The sequence below is a fragment of the Vicia villosa genome, linkage group LG7 (genome assembly GCF_029867415.1).
Source record: "Vicia villosa cultivar HV-30 ecotype Madison, WI linkage group LG7, Vvil1.0, whole genome shotgun sequence".
Taxonomy (NCBI): Eukaryota; Viridiplantae; Streptophyta; class Magnoliopsida; order Fabales; family Fabaceae; genus Vicia; species Vicia villosa.
The window spans coordinates 108,251,079-108,273,394 of record NC_081186.1 but is presented as its reverse complement, the minus strand read 5'-3'; the positions used below and the strand labels follow the sequence as shown (position 1 = coordinate 108,273,394).

The 22,316-nt window shown below is 31.9% G+C and overlaps 2 protein-coding genes across 2 annotated transcripts; one reads left to right on the top strand and one right to left on the bottom strand.

The window, feature by feature from the left end:
* Positions 1-1,706: 1,706 nt before the first annotated feature.
* Positions 1,707-3,369, top strand: LOC131618227 (RING-H2 finger protein ATL60-like). Its single transcript, XM_058889491.1, has one exon. The coding sequence runs from the start codon at positions 2,067-2,069 to the stop codon at positions 3,069-3,071; it is 1,005 nt and encodes a 334-aa protein (XP_058745474.1). The 5' UTR covers positions 1,707-2,066; the 3' UTR covers positions 3,072-3,369.
* Positions 3,370-3,959: 590 nt separating this feature from the next.
* LOC131618226 (uncharacterized) lies at positions 3,960-4,954 on the bottom strand. The gene is made up of 2 exons (XM_058889490.1): positions 4,734-4,954; positions 3,960-4,592 (listed from the first exon to the last, which is right to left on the bottom strand). Exons 1-2 carry the CDS (start codon positions 4,809-4,811, stop codon positions 4,179-4,181), a joined length of 492 nt encoding a protein of 163 aa, XP_058745473.1. The 5' UTR covers positions 4,812-4,954; the 3' UTR covers positions 3,960-4,178.
* Between the last annotated feature and the right edge of the window lie 17,362 nt (positions 4,955-22,316).

Below are 22,316 nucleotides of genomic sequence, written 5' to 3'. Positions count from 1 at the left end.
ATATTGCAAAAAATAATAATTAAGAGTCTATTTGATAAGACACATTTTTGAGCTTATAACTTATAAGTTTAAATGACAATTTACACCTGTTTGGTAACGTTCTTTTTATCACGAGCTTATAACTTATTTTGCTAGCTTATAACTTATTTTCATACGCTATTTCAAATAGCGTTTTAGCTTATAGCTTATGACTTATCGTTTTTTCTTCCTTTTTAATTTTTTTATTTTAAAAAAACTCATTTTTATCCTCTATAATTTATCATAATTTAAAATAAAATAATTATGCATTAAATATCTTTTACGTCATTTTACATTTATAAGTTAGTTAAACCACTAATTTTATCAAACATTTCAATTAACTTATCGATTATCAATTTCAATCATTAACTATAAATATAAACTATCAATCATCATGATCAGTCATAAAGTACAAACTATATCTATCTTATTATCCAACCACTATTTTAAAAAACAGACCCTAAGTTATAATTATTTTCAAGAGTTGAGATGTATGCAAAATCAAGAATAGTAAAACTATCTAAAAAGGTCTTAATCCATGGCTAATGGCTAACACTATCTAAAAGTAGGGTCAAATATTTATAAAGCTGTTAAGTTGAAAGGTCAACAAATTGAGTAAAGTGTAGCTAACAAACACAACATTTCCTCCCATTTCTGCTAGACTGATTTGTTGGATTGATTAAAGTATTATTCGTGTTAGATTGATTCATTTGACAGGTCAATGGGAAAATGAGAAATTAAATCCCTGTCAAAAAATAAAAAAAAAAAATTACAATTTTACAAATTAGTGTACCAAAATAAAAGGAACAAAGATCCCGTGAACTGTTTTGGAACACAGTTGAAGAAATGACAAAAGTGGGATTACAAAGTCAAAATTTTGAAGCCACCCCCTTATTCTTTTCAAATCAATAGTACTAATTCAAATTCAATTTTTCATCTTGTGTTCTATTTTTCTCTTTCTTGTTTTTTTGGTACAACTAATTTTTTGTTTCTATTATCATTTAAAAGTACTTATTGTACAAAATTTAAACATGCCCTTACTTTTTATTGCTCCATTTATATATTTAAGGAAGAACTTTTTTAGATAATTAGAATTTGAAATTTGTCTAGAACTATTTTTTCTAAGACAAAAAATTTGATTAATATAAAAATGACAAAACGTCCTTAATTTAACATATTATAAGTGTGGAATATATTTTAAAATAATATTTCCTTTCTATTTTACTATAATATTTTTTCTTCAATTGTATTGATTAATTAATATTATATATACGTGATGTTAATATATTTTATTTTATAATAAATAATTAAAAAATAGATATGAATTAAATATTTGTATGAAATTGAACTCATAATATTTGATTTATATATATATATATATATATATATATATATATATATATATATATATATATATATTTAAAATTTCTAATAAGTTAAAAAAAAAGTTGTGATCAAAATACGATTGGCTAATATAAAGATATTTAATAAAAAAAATATTTTATTTCTATTATTTAGTTTCTAATTCTATATAAAATAAACACTTTATAGAAAAAGTACTATATCACTATCATAAAAATTGACAAGTAAATTACTATAATTTTAAATTTTAAAAACTACAAATAAAACCAAAAAAATAAACATTTTTCCTATAAAGTTGCAATTAAAAATGAAATGAGAATGTAACTAGTAATTTGTACTCTATCCATTAATTCTTTGACTATTGACTCCAATGCCATCACCTTCTTCCTTCTTCTCTTCATACAAGTCCAAGTCTTTAGTCCAACCTTGAGCTTCAAGTTCAACCTTATTCTTCTTATTCCTTCCCCATCTTCCTCTTTATGTACTACCAAATTCCCCTAACTCAATTCACAATCCAATCTCAAATTTTCACTTTCTTCCCCCATTCAAATCTCACACCTTTCTCAATTTCCTTTCAAAATTCACAAACTTTACACTGATTTCCCATCTGGGTTTTGTTCATTCTTGCTTAAATTCAATTGGGGTGTTCTTAAATTTGCATCTAAACCCTAAAGTTTCAACCTTTAATGAAATTTTCAGAGGTAACAAACATGGGTGCAACTGTAGCTGCAACTGCAACTGCAACACCAGAGCCAAGTGACAGATTGGCTGATTCTGATCCAATTGAACTGACAGGAAAAATCATGGTGGTAGCTATAATTTTCCTGTTTGTAGTTGTTATGTTTGTTCTAATGCTTCACTTATATGCTAAGTGGTTCTGGTGGCGTTTTGAGGAGAGAATACCTCCTCAGCAAAGAAACCGCCGTCGTCGACGGCGGTTTCAATTTGCTCCTGGTCAAGATCCTATCATCTATGGAAGTGGAACTCACCAAATTGGACTTGAAGCTTCAATTCTTAAGTCCTTGCCTGTTTTGGTTTTCAAACCAGAAGATTTCAAAGATGGTTTGGAATGTGCTGTTTGTCTTTGTGATGTTGATGAAGGAGAAAAGGCTAGAATTTTACCAAAATGCAATCATGGATTTCATTTAGATTGCATTGATATGTGGTTTCAATCTCATTCCACTTGTCCTCTTTGTAGGAATCTAGTTTCTAATGAATCTTCTAAGCCTAATAGTACTTCAAATGCTGAAGAGATCAATGTGTTAGTTTCATCGGAAGATGAAAATTTGAGTAATATGAATGGTTTAGAGTCTTCAAATTTTCCAACAAATGTTTTGGTTTTTGGTAATTGCCAAACCCAAACCCAAACACAAGTTAGTCCTTTTGGTGTTTCTTTGGAAGAAGGAAATTCTCAACAACAACCTTGTTCAACATCATCATCATCATCATCTTCTTTAGCTAGTGTTAATAATACAATGTTGGTGATTGATATACCATTACCAAGTGAGTTTGGTTCTTTCTCTTTGTCATCTTATGATAGTTGGTGTGTTGAAGTTGAAGTTGAAGTTGAAAATGAGATGAAATCACCAATGTCAACAAGATTGAGGTCATTTAAGAGGCTTTTAAGTAGGGACAAGAAGTTAAGTCCTTGCAGTCCAGGTTCTATGGATGTTGAACAAGGCCATAGCTAGCAAGAGACCTCTAAAACCGTTATATTTCGACTGCAATTGCGGTTGAGATAGTAAATCAAGAGTTATATATGCTACTTTCCTTCCAATATTTGTGCACATAATTGCTAAGGATGGATGCTACATTAAGTGAAAATCATTTGAAGTGTTTATACTGTATAAATTATGACAGGTTACTTAGTTTGTTTTTGTAGTGTTATTGTTTCCATTGTAAACTTTACTTGCAATTACAATGATAATATGGATGAAATGCAATGAGATGCATACACGTGACTATGTTAATAATACATTGAATATTTTAAACTATGATACTGTATTACTTAGAACACGGACTATAGATTGAATGTTAATTCAGTTCAGTTGATAGTTGTATGGACATCTAACTGCAGAGGTCGTGGTTTTGAACGTGCGACATTCTATTTATTCGAAATTCTGATTCTTCCTTTACTAAACAAACTAAAAGCATGGGTAAGAAAAGTGAATAAATTAGTGGCCATTTCAGCATCAAAAAGGTTGATAAACTAATGGTTAAGGTAGAAAATCACTCTCTTTTGTTTAGATTCCCTTTTCACAACTAGGAAAATCCGACCAAAAAGTTTTCTTAAATAATTACTTATATTCCTGTTATTTCGGTTGCCTAGACAATGGCAGACACATGTGTATTTTTTTTTCTTAATCATATTGTCTTTCTCACAATCCATTGACTAATGCTGCCCAATGCCTTTTTAGCTTTTTTTCTCCTAACCTTTACCCTTTAGATGATTCTTCATTGCCTCTAGGTTAGAGAATCCACTATGGATTGTATACTAAAAAGTAAAAATTCAAGACTAAAATGTCAAACTAAACATATTCATTCATCAAATCCAAAGACTAGCAAAAACAAATCATATTCAAACTTAAAATAAGTACTAATTCATTCATCTGAATTATCTCACTGAACATTAGTCAGTAAAATATAATCACCGATAATAATTTAAAAAATTAAAGTAATTGAATGTAACCATACTGATATTGTATTAGCACATGACATTGATGTCTGACACTAACAGTGTGTTAACCACAGTGTGTGTTAACGGCAGAGAACACTTACATAACTAGCGAAACAAAGAGTCAAGTAACCTTATAAACGGGACCATAATTTTGAACGTGACGAGTACCATTTTGTTGATCTAAAGTCATATAAGGCATCTCATTCTCTTCTCTCTTTGTAGACTTAAACAAACTTGCCAAAGGTCCAGAAAATGGACGCTTGTGTTTCCCTTCATAGCCTTTGTAAGAGCTATGCATTATAGGACCAGAAACATGACCTTGCCTTTTCTCAGAAACTTTTGATTCATAACTGTTGAATGTTTCTTTAACCTTGCTGTTCTTATCAAACTTCCACCACGAAACCAATGAACTCTTCCATGATTTCTTTCCCTTCCTCTCTTTCTCTAATCCCTTTCTCTTAGATCCTTCTTCAGGATACACCATTGAACTCTTTTGCTTTGTTTCTTGTCCATGCTCCTTAGCTTCCTCCAAAAACTAGTGAATTATACAAAACCACATTGCGCGATTTCGATAAAAGTATCGTAATTTTGTCAAACTCACAACAAATTCAAACATATACTAACAATGTTGAAAACAAACAACTGAAAAACAAAAACAAAAACATAAAAACATTACCTGGGAAAAATCCTGTTGAAGATCAAATCCATAGTCATCAAAATGGTTTGGTTGAGGTGAAGAATTGTTCATCATCATTGCCAACAAAAAAAAAAAACAACAAACTCAAGCAGAACACAAAAAGTGAAACTCCAACAACTTTTGAAAAGATATGAATGTCACATGGTGTGAGATATGACAGAAACTATAAATGGTATTGCAATTTTGAGCTTTTCATTCACTTTGTCCTATCAAGAATCAAATTGCTTAAATAAGGTGATAAATTAATGCATTAATGGATTTGTCTTATTTAACAACAAAGCACATTAAAAATATAGATTCTAGATAATACCTAATTAATTTCTAGATAATAATAATGTTAATGCCAATGAAAAATATGATATGAAAATAAAATTTAGGTACATTTGATGATATTAAGGTAATTCTAACATGTGACTTATAATAATAGACTAAAATCTATCAAGTTTCAAGATTTTCTTTTTGGGGAATTTAAGGTATTTGTTAAGTAATTGAACTAACAAAAAATTTATTTCTTTGTTTTTACGAGAAAAAAAATGAAGGTCGGTGATGAAATATAATAAAATGAATAAAGTGCTGAAATGTTATTGATAAGATCCTATATAGAATAAAGTTACTATTATCTTTGAAGGTAAAGTTATGGAAGAAATTTGGAGTTAGTTTTTGAAATCTAATTAATCATTATGTTGTTACAAATACGTTTTACTTTACCTTTGCTTTTTATTTTAATCACAAGAAATTTGTTTATCCTAATTGATTTTTTTATTCATTCATGCTCTTTTACATGATATGAATAAGATAGATAAAAATTGATATCATTCGAATCACACCAAAAATATTTAATGTTATTCTTCAAAAAGATAAATAATTCAGATCAGAATGCGACATGATTAAAATAAATGGGCAGAGGAAAAATAAGTATAAAGAGAAATCATATGTATTTTATGATGAGATATTTGAGCAAAAAGGTAAAAATATTTGGTTTATTAATAAAATGTTATTGTCATTTGGGAAAAAAATACTTATTTTATAGTGAAATATTGGAGAAAAAGGTTAAAATACTTTGTTTATTAATGGACATTATTGTCATTTTAATGAAACTCTAACTTCCTTTCTCTTTTCTCTCTTCTTTCACTTTTGTTAACTTAATATTAAGGTCGGGTTAAGAACGACAATATGAAAATTAAAATCAGACTTACATTAGGTGTTAGTGTAAGTATTGTAGTTATTTGTAAGTTTTTTTTTGAAATCATACATTACTTAGATTTTTAAATTGTTGAATGTACAAATGTGTGAGGGGAATCTTTCCTTTTGAACTAACTTTTGGAAATAAGATTTGTTATGTACGAGTATTATAATTGTGATTGACTCATACTGATGTACTTCTGATACGGTGGTGCAGATATTCAGCGCGACACTGCGGGGGTGGACCTCAAAGTTAACGCTACAACGTCCAAGTCACTTACAGAGTTTAAAAATGGATAAAGTATAAGTGTGAAAAGAGCAAGTGTAATGTATGCTCTACATATGTCAGTTATATATGATGGACAATTTTAATGGCTTCCGCCTTATTGGGTTTATCACTTGGATCTTACTCGTATTTGATCTTTGACTGATCCATAACAGTTGCTCCAAAGACACTTTAGGTGTTCTATTAGTTGGGAAGCCTTTCAAAATCGAGGTCGACGTCTCCTCGTTAAATTGACCATAAGGAGAAGTTGGATGACCATGATGCAGTTGCATAAGTAGTGGAAAACATGTGCATTAAATGCACTTTCTATCATTGAGATGTTTCATCGACTTTCAGAAATGAGACCTCATGCTCACAAGTTTGGGTGTGGTGCTCTTCTCTAGGGTAATCGAGTGCACTCAAGTGGAGTTGTATTCCCAAGACATGTTCTAGTCGTCGATCTTTGTGTTTTCATTTTCATCTCACCTGGATTGTTAGTTGTTATATGTTCGGTTATAAAGAGACGAACTAGTTTTCAAATATGATTTTTATTTTGTTTCTCATTAAAAATTTGTCACCTCCTCTGAACTCTTCTTACATTACAAGCTTCAGTTATTCTTAACTACTTAATATCTCTATCTTTCTTGAGCTTGGCTTCTACTCCCTTTCACATATCAAAAGGGTCAACTTACGGAGTGCACCTGTAAATATGGCACCCAAATTTGACAATGATGGGTCTTTATCATCAGTTGAGTTGGGGTTGATAATCCAGATCTCATGGAAATTTTCTTTGGGGGTGGATACATTTATCCATGCTCAGAATGTGCCCAAAGATAGCTCTAGGTCGGGTTTGGACTCACTAGAGGACGACGACTATCATGCCGTATGATAAACCGTCGTTCACATTGTTTCTCTTACTCGTGCTTATTTTAATATGGGTATTAATTTATCTAGGGAGACAGAGTACGAGACTGGTTGATTCATTCGGTCTCTCAAGGTGGTAAACGAGAGAGGTTATACTCGTAATTGTATTAGGGTTTATGCTTCTTTTCAAAATTGTCCTGTTGAACTTGACCAAAATGACCATTTTTATGACAAAGGAACAAACATAGTCCAACTTGAAAGTTTGCGGGAGCCTATCGACGAAGATCAATATTGCTTGTTAGATCTCAAATTTCTAGGAATAGTTTCCATCTATTGTAGAAAGATCGTCGTTGAGTGTACCGATGTTGAGGTAAGCCATCTTCCGGTTGATCACTCTCCCTAGTCCCCTCCAACAAAAGAATTATCTAAGTAGAGGAATGTTAGAAACACTCTTTTTTCAACCGTCTATCTAACACTCACTCTTTTATTGGGTGAAATACATGTAGATCCTACCACTTTATGTGAAAAATTCACATGAATTTCACCAAATAAAAAAGTGAATATTTGAGATAGTGTTAAAAAGAGAATGCTCCTACTAGTACTCAACTGTCTAACAATATCTCCTCTTAATATTAATGTTAATAAAAACACAAGTCTCCTTTAAACAACAATCAAAAACTATATATGGAATATTGCCTTTTAAATAGTAAATAAAATTGATATTAAAATATTTAGTTCAATTTTATAATTTGACATATTGATTATTTGAATTTGAAAATAATATTAATGTCATTAAAAAAATTTAAAATAAAAGTGGGATATAATTAAATACATAGTTGTGATTGATTGACACTATAAAACTATTTTACACTGTCATTACATCACTTCTTTTCTCTTTTAAAAACTATTTATTTATGTATTTGTAAACATATAATTTGTTTATTTATAGACATATAAAGATTTATATTCTATGTTATTTAGAAATTGATTCTAGATTTATGTGTTTTATTAAGTTTTGATTTTATGTATAAATATTATATAATGTTATTTTTCTCAAATTCTAGATTTGATTCAAATATAGTTTAATTCTATTAAATAAGATTTTGAATTTAATTTGGATTATATAACAAATATTTATTTATATTTTGGAGAAGAGATTAATTGATATGCACCGTCATAGTAAAAAGTTTTACACCATATTTTTGCAAGCAAAAATTAATTAATTATATATTTGTGTAATACAATTACAATACACATATATTTTTAAAAACGAATAATATATTGTATTCAAAATTCAAATTCATTCACAAAGTTTTTACGTTTTTTTTTAAATAAGTTTAAGCAAAAAATAATCTTTCTCAGGTATGCATAAATATTTTAGCATAAAATTAGTTAAATCTTAATTCTTTAAGTAAATTGCAGATTTTAAATGATTTGTTTAATTATAAAAATATAGTTATTTGTTACCTTTATTTTAGATTTATTTGAAACGGCAATTGACATTCACCTATAAATATTCTTTTCATATAAAATTAGGTGTTTTTTGCGTTGCATATGTTAAAAACCCTCAAGTTAAAAAGAGCTACACTAATAGGCAAAACTCTTTAAAAAATTTAATACCTAAGTGCCAAGGGTTGAATTCAAACACAGAATTTTCATTAAGCTAGAAGAAACCCTAGATGGATTTTCTCTTGCAATTGTTCTTGGGTAAGTATAAAATTTTATTGAGAACAATTTATTATTTATATATATTCTATATTGACTGATTTTGATCCAATTGAACATACAGAAATTATTGGGATTGCACTTATGTATGCCATATGTATGTTTATTATATTTATGGTTCGTATGATTCTTCAATTACAACGGCAGCATGCTTTGGTTCCTCTTGAAGAATCAATTTTGAAGTCTTTGCCTGTTAGGGTTTTCAAGCCAGAAGAATTCAAGGATGGTTTGGAATGTGTTGTTTGTCTTTGTGATGTTGTTGAAGGAGAAAAAGTTAGAGTTTTACCAGAATGCAATCATGGGTTTCATTTAGATTGTATTGATAAGTGGTTTCAATCTAATTCTACTTGTCCTATTTGTAGGAATTTAGTTTCTAATGAATCCACTAACCCTAATCGCACTTCAAATGCTCAAGAGATCAATGTGTCAATGTGTTAGGGTGTTAATTTATTAAATCAATTTTTGTTAATGTGTTAGTTTATTGAGAATGTGTTTTTTAAAATAAATATTAAGTAATTTCTACCTATTAAAAAATATAGAAAATTGTGAGAGAGGAAAACTATAATCTAAAAAAAAAAAAAGTTCATGCAAAATCAACCAAAAGGATGTTACTCAATCTCGGAGAAGAGGAGATGTGAATTAAGATTTTTTTTGTTAGAAGAACTATCGATCTTTCATATTTATATATATTCTTTATTTTGATTGCCTTCACAGACGGTGTAAATAACTCTAAACAAAGTATTTTCAAGCAATATATCTTTAATATTTTGGATCATCATCGCATGTTTATGATACTTGTTCAAGGTGATAACAAGTTGACTCAATAATGTTCATACATTTAGCTAATGAGAGCTAATGAGAGACCCTTTTAGAATGGTCCAAATTTATGCATGGAGGATATCTAAAGGGGTGAATTGTGATATTAAGATTTCTAAGAAAAATCAATTTAAAAAACTCTTTGATTTAAATTCATTTATGTTAAAAAGTAAATATGAGGCATTGGAATAATAAAAGGGGGATAAAGTTGGATATGTGAGTGTTCACTACATAGATGTATGTGGTCAATCTGGGGGCATTTGGTTGTTAAAGTAGTAGTAGCATTGTAATTGTCGTGCATGATATACAATTACTATCAATTTACATAATGGAAGTGAGTGTGGCATATTCCTGCTCATGAGAAGGTGAAAATATTCCTTTGAACGAATTTATATAAGTCCCTTCATACGAGATTGATGTTGTGTCATCGTGGTATGCTCTATAAAAAACTTTGCCCTAGATAAAATCAGAATGTTGAGATGAATCTACACTGCTTAAGAGACTATGAATTTGCTACTCGCTTTGGGAAACATATTGGCTTATTGGATCCAATATTCTTCTAAGGGGATAGTTTATATAACTAGATTAGACATGGCATCAATGATGACTCCATATTTTTGATTGCTTGTTGGTGGTTATGGCATATTAAGAACACATCATATCTTGCTAATGAAGTGCAATCTTCCTATGCTAATCTGATATATATACATGTTTTTTCAAGCATAATATGTCCCATCCAACGAGAATGTTCACGTGGAATGCACATAAAGGAAGTAATATGATATTGAATGTTTATGGTCCAACGAGAACGTTCACGTGGAATGCACATAAAGGAAGTAATATAATATTGAATGTTTATGGTAGTAGCCTTAGTAATCCTAGCATCTCAAGTTTTTGTAGATTGATTCAAAATGTTGATAATGCTTCGGTTCACGATTTTGCGGGTAATATTCAATATTCTAACTAAACTACTGAGCATTGACCGTGAGTGTAAGAGGATGAGAAGCTCCTTGGGTTGTTTGTACCTGCACTAGGCTTCGTAGGGGAGCAATAGGAGAAGGCAGAAGAATATTTTCTATAGTTCCAGCTGCTACCGCCGCCAGTCGTTGAGCAGCAGAACAAATATTTTTGTATGGTGTCATTGCCTGACAATTCTGGCGAAACAAAATTTGGTCACAAAAACGGTGGAGCTTATTGGAAGCGCATATTTACAACCCAATTAAAGTGGAACTAGATATGAAATCAAGAAATCATGGTAATCATAGGATTCTAATATCAGTTCCCACAAACGACACCAATTTTCTTCACAAGAAAAAGATGAAGATTAGTTAAGCTGAATTAAGTGTTGAATTATGGTGGAGCTTTGGTTCTGATGTGATGGATGAAACTAACCTGCAAGGTTCGAACTTTAACACTCAAATTAGTGCATGAAGTGAATAGTAAAATTTGAAACGGGAGAATATGTATATGTGAATGATGCACTAATCCTGCTTTTATAGAGAAGTTCATTAATAACGAAATGTAAGAAATGAGGCGTGGAATACGGATGACGGGTCTAATGTCATCTATTGAATATCTCCTCAATTAGTCGCACATAATGACTTAATGTATCTTTACCATGCTCTGCCTTGTTGGGCCTTACGCCCTACTAGGCTTATGGTGGCCGACCAAAACTCTCTCTCTCTCTCTCTCTCTCTCTATATATATATATATATATATATATATATATATATATATATATATATATATATATATATATATATATATATATATATATATATATATATATATATAGACAAGATCAAATGACACAAAGCTGTCATACTTAGTAATATGACACATCCGAAAACTATTTACCACACATCCGTATAAAAAAAATCCACCATTGAAGTGAAAGCTAACATCATGTCCATAAAATATAACATCAATCAGAAATCATTTGATATCTTAAAGAGAATGATCAAAATTAACGGCTTTGTTAAAGTTTTGTAAGACGTTGGTTTTTATGCATCTCGTTGACATATCAAATGTACGGATATTATTATACAGATACACGTTAAAGAGTTATCGGAAGTGTAATGTTACTAAATTTGACATCTTGGTGTCATTTGATCTTGTGTGTGTATATATATATAGTTTATTTATTTATTTAATCATTTATTCTTTTCAAAATTTAAATTAAATCACAATGTTTTTGTACAATTGTATTTGTTATAGGACGACGATACCACTTTAGGACCAACCACTAGAGATATCCTGGTCCAATTCATGGTTTCTGGATCAGCTACACAAATATATCCCCATATGTCTTCTCTTTACCGTAGGGTTATCTTGTGCCTTGCTATAATAAATGTATGCCTCAGGTGCAGCCAAAGATCCTCTGCATTCCACGCTTGGAGAATAACAAGGCTATTATTTCTCTTTTTCTTATATCGAGAGAAAGACGTCATTGCAAGTAACAAGTTTCAAATATGATTTGAATATTATCTACTCTTTCACATACTTAATTGAGCGTAGGAGTACTTACCTTGCAGGTACACCCCCACTTTATTGCATCATAAACTTTACTGCAGCTTTCGTATTTCACTCTATTTTTGGTTCTAGAATAGAACAGTGGCATCTTCTATGAAATCGAATTTCGATTCCTGGCTTTGTGTCATGTACAAATCATTCCCGACCTCGAGAAAGATCTCTACTAGGAACGAATCAGGCGTAAATAGTAACGTTTGAGAAGATAATCAAAAAAATATGATTCCACTGATCATATTGTCTTTTACATATCATCATCGAAGGACGTACTTCAAAACGTCACCTCGTCCAATGCTTCACCACCCCTTGATAATTTCTTAATAGAATCTGACTAATAAATCACAAACTCTAAACTATTGTTAGTCAACGTAGTTGTTATCGACGATCAAGCCTTGACAGTATTCTTAGTAGATCACTAAAGCTCTTGAGATTTCCTTTATGAAGATACATTGAAACTGATAAATCTTGAGCAGACAGGCCTGGATCTGTTCGGTGGGGAAGATTTGTTAGCCTTCAACGATTCAGTTATCCGCCCTTGTGGAGAAATATATTTCGCGATATTAATTGGAGAATGGACGTATCGTAGAAAAATAAATTTTAAGTTCCTCGTAATACATTGCAGAAACGCCTTTAAAGGGAATCTAGGAAGTTCCTTCTTAGCGATGTTAAACACAACCATTTCCTATGTTCACTTGAAGGAAGCCTACCAATACGAAGAATGAGTACCGGTCATAGTTAGTGCAGATTTACGGGAAGCTAGAGCAATCATGAAGATAATCCGCTAGAATTTCCTTGCATCATGGGCAATGAGCGATGATGAATTTGACCTACCTCGGACGACGAGTTCGAGTTAGTGCATCTTAGAGAGAATATGTCCATGTAAGATTAAGATTGGTTTTGGGTTCACCCTTGAGGCGAGTTTCATGGAAATGAAGTTTCTCCAAGAAAACATTGACCTATTCACCATCTTTCCGCGTGAAATTCCCGGCATCAACCCCTAAGTAGCTTGCCATCGATTGAACCTGGATGTCAGGGCCTAGTACGTGTCCTAACATCATAGAAAAGAATCCCCTGAAAAGTTCATGTCCGCCAAAAACATAGTAGAGGCCTATTAGATGCTAAGTTTGTTTCACAAACAAAATATACCAAATGGTTATCTAATGTGGTTCTAGTCAAATAGGCCTCGGGAAAATAGAGAATGTGTGTCGACTACACCACCTCAATCGAGCATGTTCAAAATATTCATATATGCTTCCAAACATCGACCAAGTCGTTGATAATTCGAATGATTATCAATTGTTATCCTTCATAAATGCATACTCCGGATACAACCAAATACCAATGTTTAAGCCCGACTAGGTAAAATGTCACGCCATTCGGGCTGAAAAAATCTAGGGCAACCTACCAAAGAATGATGAAAAAAATCTCCCGGACACAAAAAGGAGAAACACTAGAAGTTTACATGGGCGATATGATATTGAAGTCTAGTGTGGACACACTTCACGCTTAGCATTTCCAACGGGTGTTTAAAAGGGTATGTCAATACAACACGAGGCTTAAGTTCAAAAAATTCACTTTCCCCATGATAGCTGACAAGTTTCTGGGTTTTTATTTAACAGAACAAGGAATTGAAGCAAATCCAAATAAATTTGAAGCAATTGTTCAAACAAAGGTGCCAATTTTGAAGAACGATATCTAAAGATTAAATTAGATTGTGACTACCTTGAACTGGCACTATCTTTCTATAGGTTGCTGAGGAAACAGGAAAAATTCAAATGGAATACTGAATATGATAATGTATTTGAGTATTTGATGAGAATCCTAGCTACTCCGTTAATACTCACCTGACTATCTAGGGTAGTTCTATATCTTCACCTGGAAATTGTCGTTGTAAATTTCATCCTCATAAGAGAAGCAGGTGTCGGGAAAAGTCCAGTATATTTTGTATCGAAAGCCTTTACCATAGCGAAAACCAGGTATCATAAAATTGAGAAAGCTTCCTTAGCCATGGTGGTGGAATCACGAAAACTCAGAAGATATTTCTTAGGGCACTCCATAGTTATCACAGAAACCAGACTGGCCGATAGATTAACAAAATGGATAATTGAGTTGTTTGAGTTTGAAATATCTTTTGAATCAAGGAAGGTACTGAAAGCTCAACTATTCATCAAGTTCTTAGTAGAGATGGCCATATTACTGTTGGCACCAGACCGCACCTGGGTGGTATTCACATATGGATATTCTAATAGTCGTGGATGCAGAACGTGAGTCATTTTGGAAATCAATTGTGGACCCACGATAGAAGTTTAATTGATATTTGAATTCCTATCCACCAACAATTAAGCTGAGTACGAGGCGGTAATGGCAGGGATGGCGTTACTCTATGAAGTCGGGGCAAAATGCCTCGAACTGCTAACATTTTCTCAGTTAGTCTTCTCTCAAATTTGGGGCGAAGCTTAAGTTAAGGAACCTTTGTTACAAAATTGAATGCCCTTGTGCCCCAACTATTTTTGTTACAAACACTAAAGCCTTTCAATTTCAAAAAAAAGGAAGGCGAATCCTTATAAGGTCAACCGCATTTACTAAAGACTTTGTGATACCCCTGGTGTCCGGTAAGCCTTGGAGGCAACTATTTTTGGGTTGTCCATACACCTATGGAGCCAACCATTGGGAAATACCCTGATCCAAGTCATGGTTTCTATATCACTTGCACAACTATATCCCTGGAAGTATTCTCTTTAACGTAGATCTATTTTATGCCTTGCTACAAGAGATGTACGCCTTAGGTGCATCTCACGATCCTCTGCATTACACACCTGGAGAATAACGAGGCTATTATATCTCTCTCTTATATATATAGGGAAAAGCGTCATTACATATAACAAGTTTCAAATGCAATTAAAATATTCTCTACTCTTTCACATACTGACTTGAACGTCGAAGTATTAACCTTAAAAGTAAATCCACGCTTTGTTGCATAGAAAAATTTACTCCTCTGAGCTTTCACATATCACTCTATTTCTGATTCTATAATAGAATAGTATTTTTTAGAAATAAGTCTTAACAAAAAATAACATTTCCCAGTTATAAATATTTTAGTATAAATAAGTAAAGTCTTAATTCTTTAAGTAAAGAGTTTAATGGATATGTATTGACAGTGTAAAATAGTTTTACACTGTCATCTAATAGGAAACCAACACTCTGTCGTGTCATAAAAAAAATTTAAAAACAAAAGAGTGATGTGGTGGGATTCATGGCCGTCAATGGTTGACAATGTAAAATTAATTTACACTTTTAGTGCATCACCAATTTTCTCTTAAGCAAAGGGTTTAATGGACATGCATTGAGAGTTTAAAATAGTTTTTTTTTTGGTTGAAATGAGGGCCTAAGCCCAAAAGAAAAAACAACTACTCAATAACAACAGACGGAAAAATAATTCCACACGAATCAGCTTCAAGAAGATCAGCAAGAAACGGAGGAGGATCAGTATAGTGATGAAGGACTTCCCCCCTACAACCATGCTTGGCCAGACAATCAGCGCAAGCATTTGCATTACGAGACACATGAGAAATAATTACCATTTCAAATTCACCCATGAGTTCCATAATCTGACGCAGCATAGCGACACAGTCAACCATCCCAACTTTGCCATCCTCAATCGCTTTGACGACAAGCAAACTATCAGTATTAATTTCCAAGTGCCTAACCCCTAGCTTTCTTGCTAGCTTCAAACCCTCTACCACTCCCCAAAACTCAGCCACATTAGCATTACACTGCCCTACGAATTTAGAGTAACCTCCTCTCCATTGACCCTTATAATCTCGTAAAAGGCCTCCACAACCGGCTGCATTATTAGCTTTACAAGCACCATCCGAATTAAGCTTGATCATGTTAGAACTAGGAGGCTTCCACCCGACATAATGCTGGCCCAGACTATCCTCTTTACTGACTTTGAAAATCTTCACTGCTTGTTTATAATCCTCGCCCCTCTTCACAATATGCACAATATGATCAATAGGTCTAGCATAATCCTCATTGTGTTCTCCGTATCATTAATATAGTTTAAAATAGTTTTACATTGGCACATAGAAAACAAACAGTCCTCCGTATCATTAATATATTTTAAAATAAAAATGTGATATGGTGAGATTCATGGTCCTCATTGCAAATACATTCCTATTTCGTCGCATCAGAAACTTTACTCAACTATTTCGCATATCACTCTATGAGAAATGCTAAGAACACTCTCTTTTCAACACTCTCTCAAACACTCACTCTCTTATTGGTTGAAATATGTGTGGGTCCTACCACTTTATGTGGGACCTATTTTCAAAGTGAGGGACCCACACATATTTCAACCAATAAGAAAGTGGGTGTTTGAGAGAGTGTTGAAAAGAGAGTGTTGCTAGCACTCCTCATCACTCTATTTCTAGTTTTCACAACAGAATATTATTTTCTTAAAATAAATCTAAACAAATAATAACCTTTCTCAGTTATAAATATTTAAGTATAAATTAGTAAAGTCTTAATTCTTTAAATAAATTGCAGATTTTAAATGATCTGTTTAATTATAAAAATATAATTATTTGTTTCCATCATTTTAGATTTATTTAAAATGGTGATTTATATTCAGCTATAAATACTTTCTGCATTGCATATGTTAAAACCGTGGAGCTATGGAGAATACACTATACAGCAAAATTCCTCTTTGAAAACTTTGATTCAGTGAGAACCAACCCTACCATCTCATGGATTATCTCCTGAAATGCTTCTTGGGTAAGTATAAATATTGATCAAGAACAATTGATTATTTCTATATTCTACATTTCAATAGAACTCATTTAATATTTTCATATTCTACTATAAATGATTTGCAAATTTTCACATTAACTCATTCCGATCCATTTGAAAATACAGAAATTATTGCGATTTTCGCCATGATTTTCATAAGTATGTTTTCCGGATGTATGCTTCGTTTGATTGTTGAATTACGACGGCATCGGCATGCTTTTGTTCCTCTTGAAGAATCAATTTTGAAGACTTTGTCTGTTAGGGTTTTCAAACCAGAAGAATTCAAGGATGGTTTGGAATGTGTTGTTTGTCTTGGTGATGTTGTTGAAGGAGAAAAGGTTAGAGTTTTACCAAAATGCAATCATGGCTTTCATTTAGATTGTATTGATATGTGGTTTCAATCTCATTCTACTTGTCCTATTTGTAGGAATTTAGTTTCTAATGAATCTTCTATTCCTAATAATGATACAAATGCTCAAGAGATCAATGTGTCAATCTGTTAATTTATTAAAACAATTTTTTTTGTTAATGTGTTAGTTTGTTGAGATTTTTATTTTATTAGTATTTATTTTTATAAAATTTTATTTTTTGGTTTAGTATGATTTGATTTGAATAAGGAGATTGACCTTTATATAAATTTGGTGAATGAAGCAAAATATGAACTTGAAGTTGATGTGTGAGAGAAGTGTATCACAAATCAAAAATGAGTTTTTATCGATTTTGTTTATAATTTTGATTAAATAAATTTTTTTAACATATTTTACGAATATTTATTATGTAATTTGCACTACTAAAAATATGACATTTGGTTAAAGGATTTTACATCAGGTTTCAAAATATATGATGGGAAAAATATTTGTCAAAGGATTTTACATCAGACATTTATTTCCAATGATATAAAAAATATTTGATTTAGGAAAAAAATATAACACGGTAGCAGTTTGGTAAATAAAATGAAATTTTATTAAAAGCATTTCATATCTGACCTAGATTTTCCCCGATGTGAAAAGTAGACTGATGGAAAAAAAATAACACGGTGGCAATATCGTAAATAAAGTGAAATTTTGTTATAACAATCCTTTACATCGTTCCATGTTCCCAACCGATGTAACTGTCACATTCACGTGGATCTTTACATCGGTCCAAGTCCTCAACCGATGTGAGAGCCAATTTTCTTTTTTCACATAAACCCTTTGTTTCCAAACCCATTTTGTTTCCAAACCTATTTCCTGTAAACGACCCCCAAACCTTTTTTCTCTCGCTGTCACCAAACTGCCTTCGCCATTTTCTCTGGTCGTCACCTCCGTCTAAGCTCTTCAACCCAAACGTCCAAGTAATGTTTTCACTCGCCGTCACCAAGCTACCTCTGCATCCTCCATGGATTCTGGCCAGAATTCCTCACCAAAATTCCAGGTAATTCATTTTGTGTTTGTTTTAGTGTTTATTAAACTTAGATCTTATTTGCATTTTCGTTCCTTGAACTGAATATGTAATCAACACTGCATTTTTTATATATTTTTTTATCGAAAATTCCTTTTGTTCTGTTCTTAGGAAATTTTCTCAATCAAAAACCCTAATTTTGTTTGCGCTTCAATTTCCACAGTTTTCAATTATACAATTTGCTTCAGTTCCGAAGCTAGGGGAATAGGAAAATAGTTATCTGAATTTCGCCTCTAAAAAAAACCCTAGCTTTTCGAATACCGAAGCCTTTTTTGTTGCATTAGATTTGGTTTTGTAGATTTTAGATTGGATTTGGTGATAAGTTGAGATCTTTCAACGATTCAACTGGTGGGTTGTCTCTTTAACTTTTGCCCCTTTTCGTTTTGCTGCCATTAGGGAATATAAGTTTCAAATAACAACATTTCTGTTATAATGTATCATGTATCATCATAGGGTATGGTTGAAGACTCGAAGATACAATTCTAGTCACTCTCAAATAAGTGGCATTTCATATAGCTGTAGCTGAACTTTGTTGTGTGGTTAAATTTTAATTTTAATTGGATGTTTGCATTTGCAATGGTTAAATTCTGTTTCAATATCCGTAGTTTTATTCAATTGTGTAATTAGTGAGATCATGTTTGTGTTAGTTGATAGGGAAATATGCATTTGTATTTAAAATGGATTCAGCACAGGCAAGATTTTGGGATCTCATTTTCTTTTATTTTCCACTCTTCAGAATATTTTGTATTCCTTGTATTTCAAGTATGCTATTAGTATATATATACTAGAATATAATTTTTATTTTAGTTTTTAGAACATGCACATTGCCTCTGAGTTGCACTCTTCTGATGCATACTTGGTGTTTCTTGATGATTCTTCTTAGGTGATTTCGTTGGAACTTTTATTTATAAAAAAATTGTCACTCTTTCTGCGATGCAGGTCAGAATAGTAGCGCTCTACATTACACATTTGGGGACCACAAATTGGGCGTCAAGATCAAGGTATATAGTTTTCGGGGCATTAGGATATCATTGTTTTTTTTTAAAGCTGAAGGCAGTTCAATGAGGCATAGATTCGGCAAGTAGGTCATTTGCTGTAATTATTAAATTTTTAGTGCCTTTTTTTAATTCCTTCTGCTATAGTTTTTATTGTGTTTTTAGCTTCTTATTTGCCTTGGTTGGAAATGGAACAGATGATATTTTCAATGAAGCAGTTCAGCTAGCACTGCTACTTGTAGTGGCTTGATGCTGAGGGCAGTATGCCGGTTATAGTTGAGGGGAAATGCAAAGGTATCATGCTAGCAGCTGCACTAGTGCAGTTAATAGTAATTCAATTGGTGGGCCATCGGCTAGGGACATTAGAAGAATTGATTCATCTTCCTTGCCAACCAACTTTCCTGTAAGTTCAAGGTAAGATACTTTCTACTAACCATATCCTTTTAGAAAATCATATTAAATTTTGAATGTGAATGTTCCACCTGCGACAGGCTACTGCCTATTCTGAATTGTTGTGGTTGTGAATTGTGATTCAGCTTCTCATGCTTCTTGTCAGCTACTAACTTGCAATAGTGATTAATTTTCTTTACTTAATGTCATTCTGAACCTTGAAAGCTACTACAGAGATGTTTCATTTTTTCTTGAGTAATCATAATACTGTATTTTTCTGTTCAAGTATCTATTATTTTCATCTTCGGTTCTGTTATTTTTTCAACTGAGTGCCTTAGTTTTTTAACTAGAAATTGTTCACTATAATTTGTAGGAATAGTTCAAGCATTTATCCTCCCAAATTTGTTGATTATTAAGTGAAGAAAATGTAGCACATATGGGATTTTCCTTCCTAAAATTCAATGTTTAATTATGCTGAATTTAACAAATATTTCTGGTTGAATTAATTATCTTATGTCATAGAGATCTCTCTGAAGCATCTATGGTTTTTTCATTTTAAAATTGAAAGTACTATCTGAAATAGTATTTTGACTTGAAGGTTAGTGTGACATTATTAGCTTATTTCATGTTTCATCAATAATTACCATTCATTTTTGTGTGTAATGTATTTTAATTTTCTAATATTCAAGGTGTTGAGGGTGGATATCAGTTCTATTCTCGTGCCGAAATGGTGACGATTGGTTTTCATAGCCACTGGTTAAATGGCATTGACTATATGGGCCAATCATATTCCAAAGAGGTAATACAACTTCTTATTGCCCTTATTTTACTATGTAGTTTAATTTTTAATATCAAAAGATCTAAAGTGATTCATATGATCCTAATTAATAGTTTTTTTACTATAATTTTCCTTACAAACCCCTCTCTTTTTACCATTCATTTTTTACTTCAATTAAATTTTAAATTTAGTAGTTAAGTAGTGACATTTAATCTATATAATAATATTGAAATATAATAATTAAATTAAATGTTTAACAAAATCATTAGAAAAAGCGAGCTATGATTTCACATTAGAACAATTTCCATTATCATCTAGAAGCTTTTATACTAACAATGTCAATTGTAAGAATTTAATGTTGTCATTGTGAATGGCAAAAATGAATATTTAGTTAGATTTTGTTCCAACATCTGCGAATCACAGTATCACATCAAGAAAAGGAACATATGTTATCTGTCTTTGGCTACAGAGTATGCCATTCAACCCAATCACACAAAGTAGGTTGGATATTGAATTTTGACAATTTTCGTTCACATTAATTCAATACAAAGTAGGTTGGCAATATAGTAGATTAGGCCAACTTTAATTTTCATTTAAACAAAGCAACTTTAATTTACGTATTATAGGTATTTGATAACCCTAGAGAATTAAGACAGGATGATTTGTATGATTTACGATTCTGTTGGACAAAATATTTTTTTGAGTTATATAAAGCTTGAGCTTTATCTGGTGAGTTATATGGAATTGTCTATATATATGATTTGTGTTTCTTGATTTTGGTGTTGTCTGCTGATGTTAATTGGTGTTATTGTTTATTGTCAGCAAATGTGATTGTGGTGTTATCTTCAGAAGCTACAACTCATCTTCTCGTGGATGCATGTTGGTATTTCAAGTGCGCGAAAGGACTTAAATGGTTGGATATTTGTTGTTTTGTTATTTTGTAGTAGTCCAGCGTTTGTAAACTTTCTTATAATTTTGTACACTTGTGTATGCTAGATTAATACTTTTGTAAATTTAGAAGAACATATTTATGCTTCTTAGCTATTTGGTGCAATGAAATTATATCCTTCACTAGTTAGAAATATATGAAAATAGTGACCTAAACGTAGTCTGTGTGCTGTGGGAAAAATGTGCAAAATAGCGACCTAACTTTGGTCTGTGTTGTATTTGAAACTTATATGGAAAATTAGGTAAAAAAAAACAGGTTAAAATAGGAAAAATAGCTATTGCACGCTTAAAAGCAGAAAACATATTACATCGGGCAAAATGGAAAACCGATGTAAAAACTTGTCTATTACATCGGGCAAAGTGGAAAACCGATGTAAAAACTATCTATTACATCGGACGGACAGGAGAACCGATGTAAAATATAGCGTATATATTTTTTTATAAAAAAAATTGCATTATTTTTCACATCAGACATCGAATTCAACCGATGTGGTATGTTAATTTTTCACATCGGGCTTTGACCCGATGTAAAATGTCTTTGACTTATTACATCGCCTGGTTTTACATCGGGCTCAGACTCGATGTAAAAAGTACTTTTCGCCCGATGTGAAAAGTCCTTTCTGCACTAGTGTTGTATGCATTGAGAAATACGAGGAAAGGTGAGAGAGAAAAAATATAATCTTAATAAAAAAAATTCATGCAATGTCATATGCTGCAAGATGTTACTCAATCTCATAAGAGAGGAGGTGTGGGGCATTATTTTTTGTTTAGAAGACCATTGAGATTGCACATATAGTCTTATTTTGGTTGTCTTCACGAAGAGGTGTGAATAACTTTAA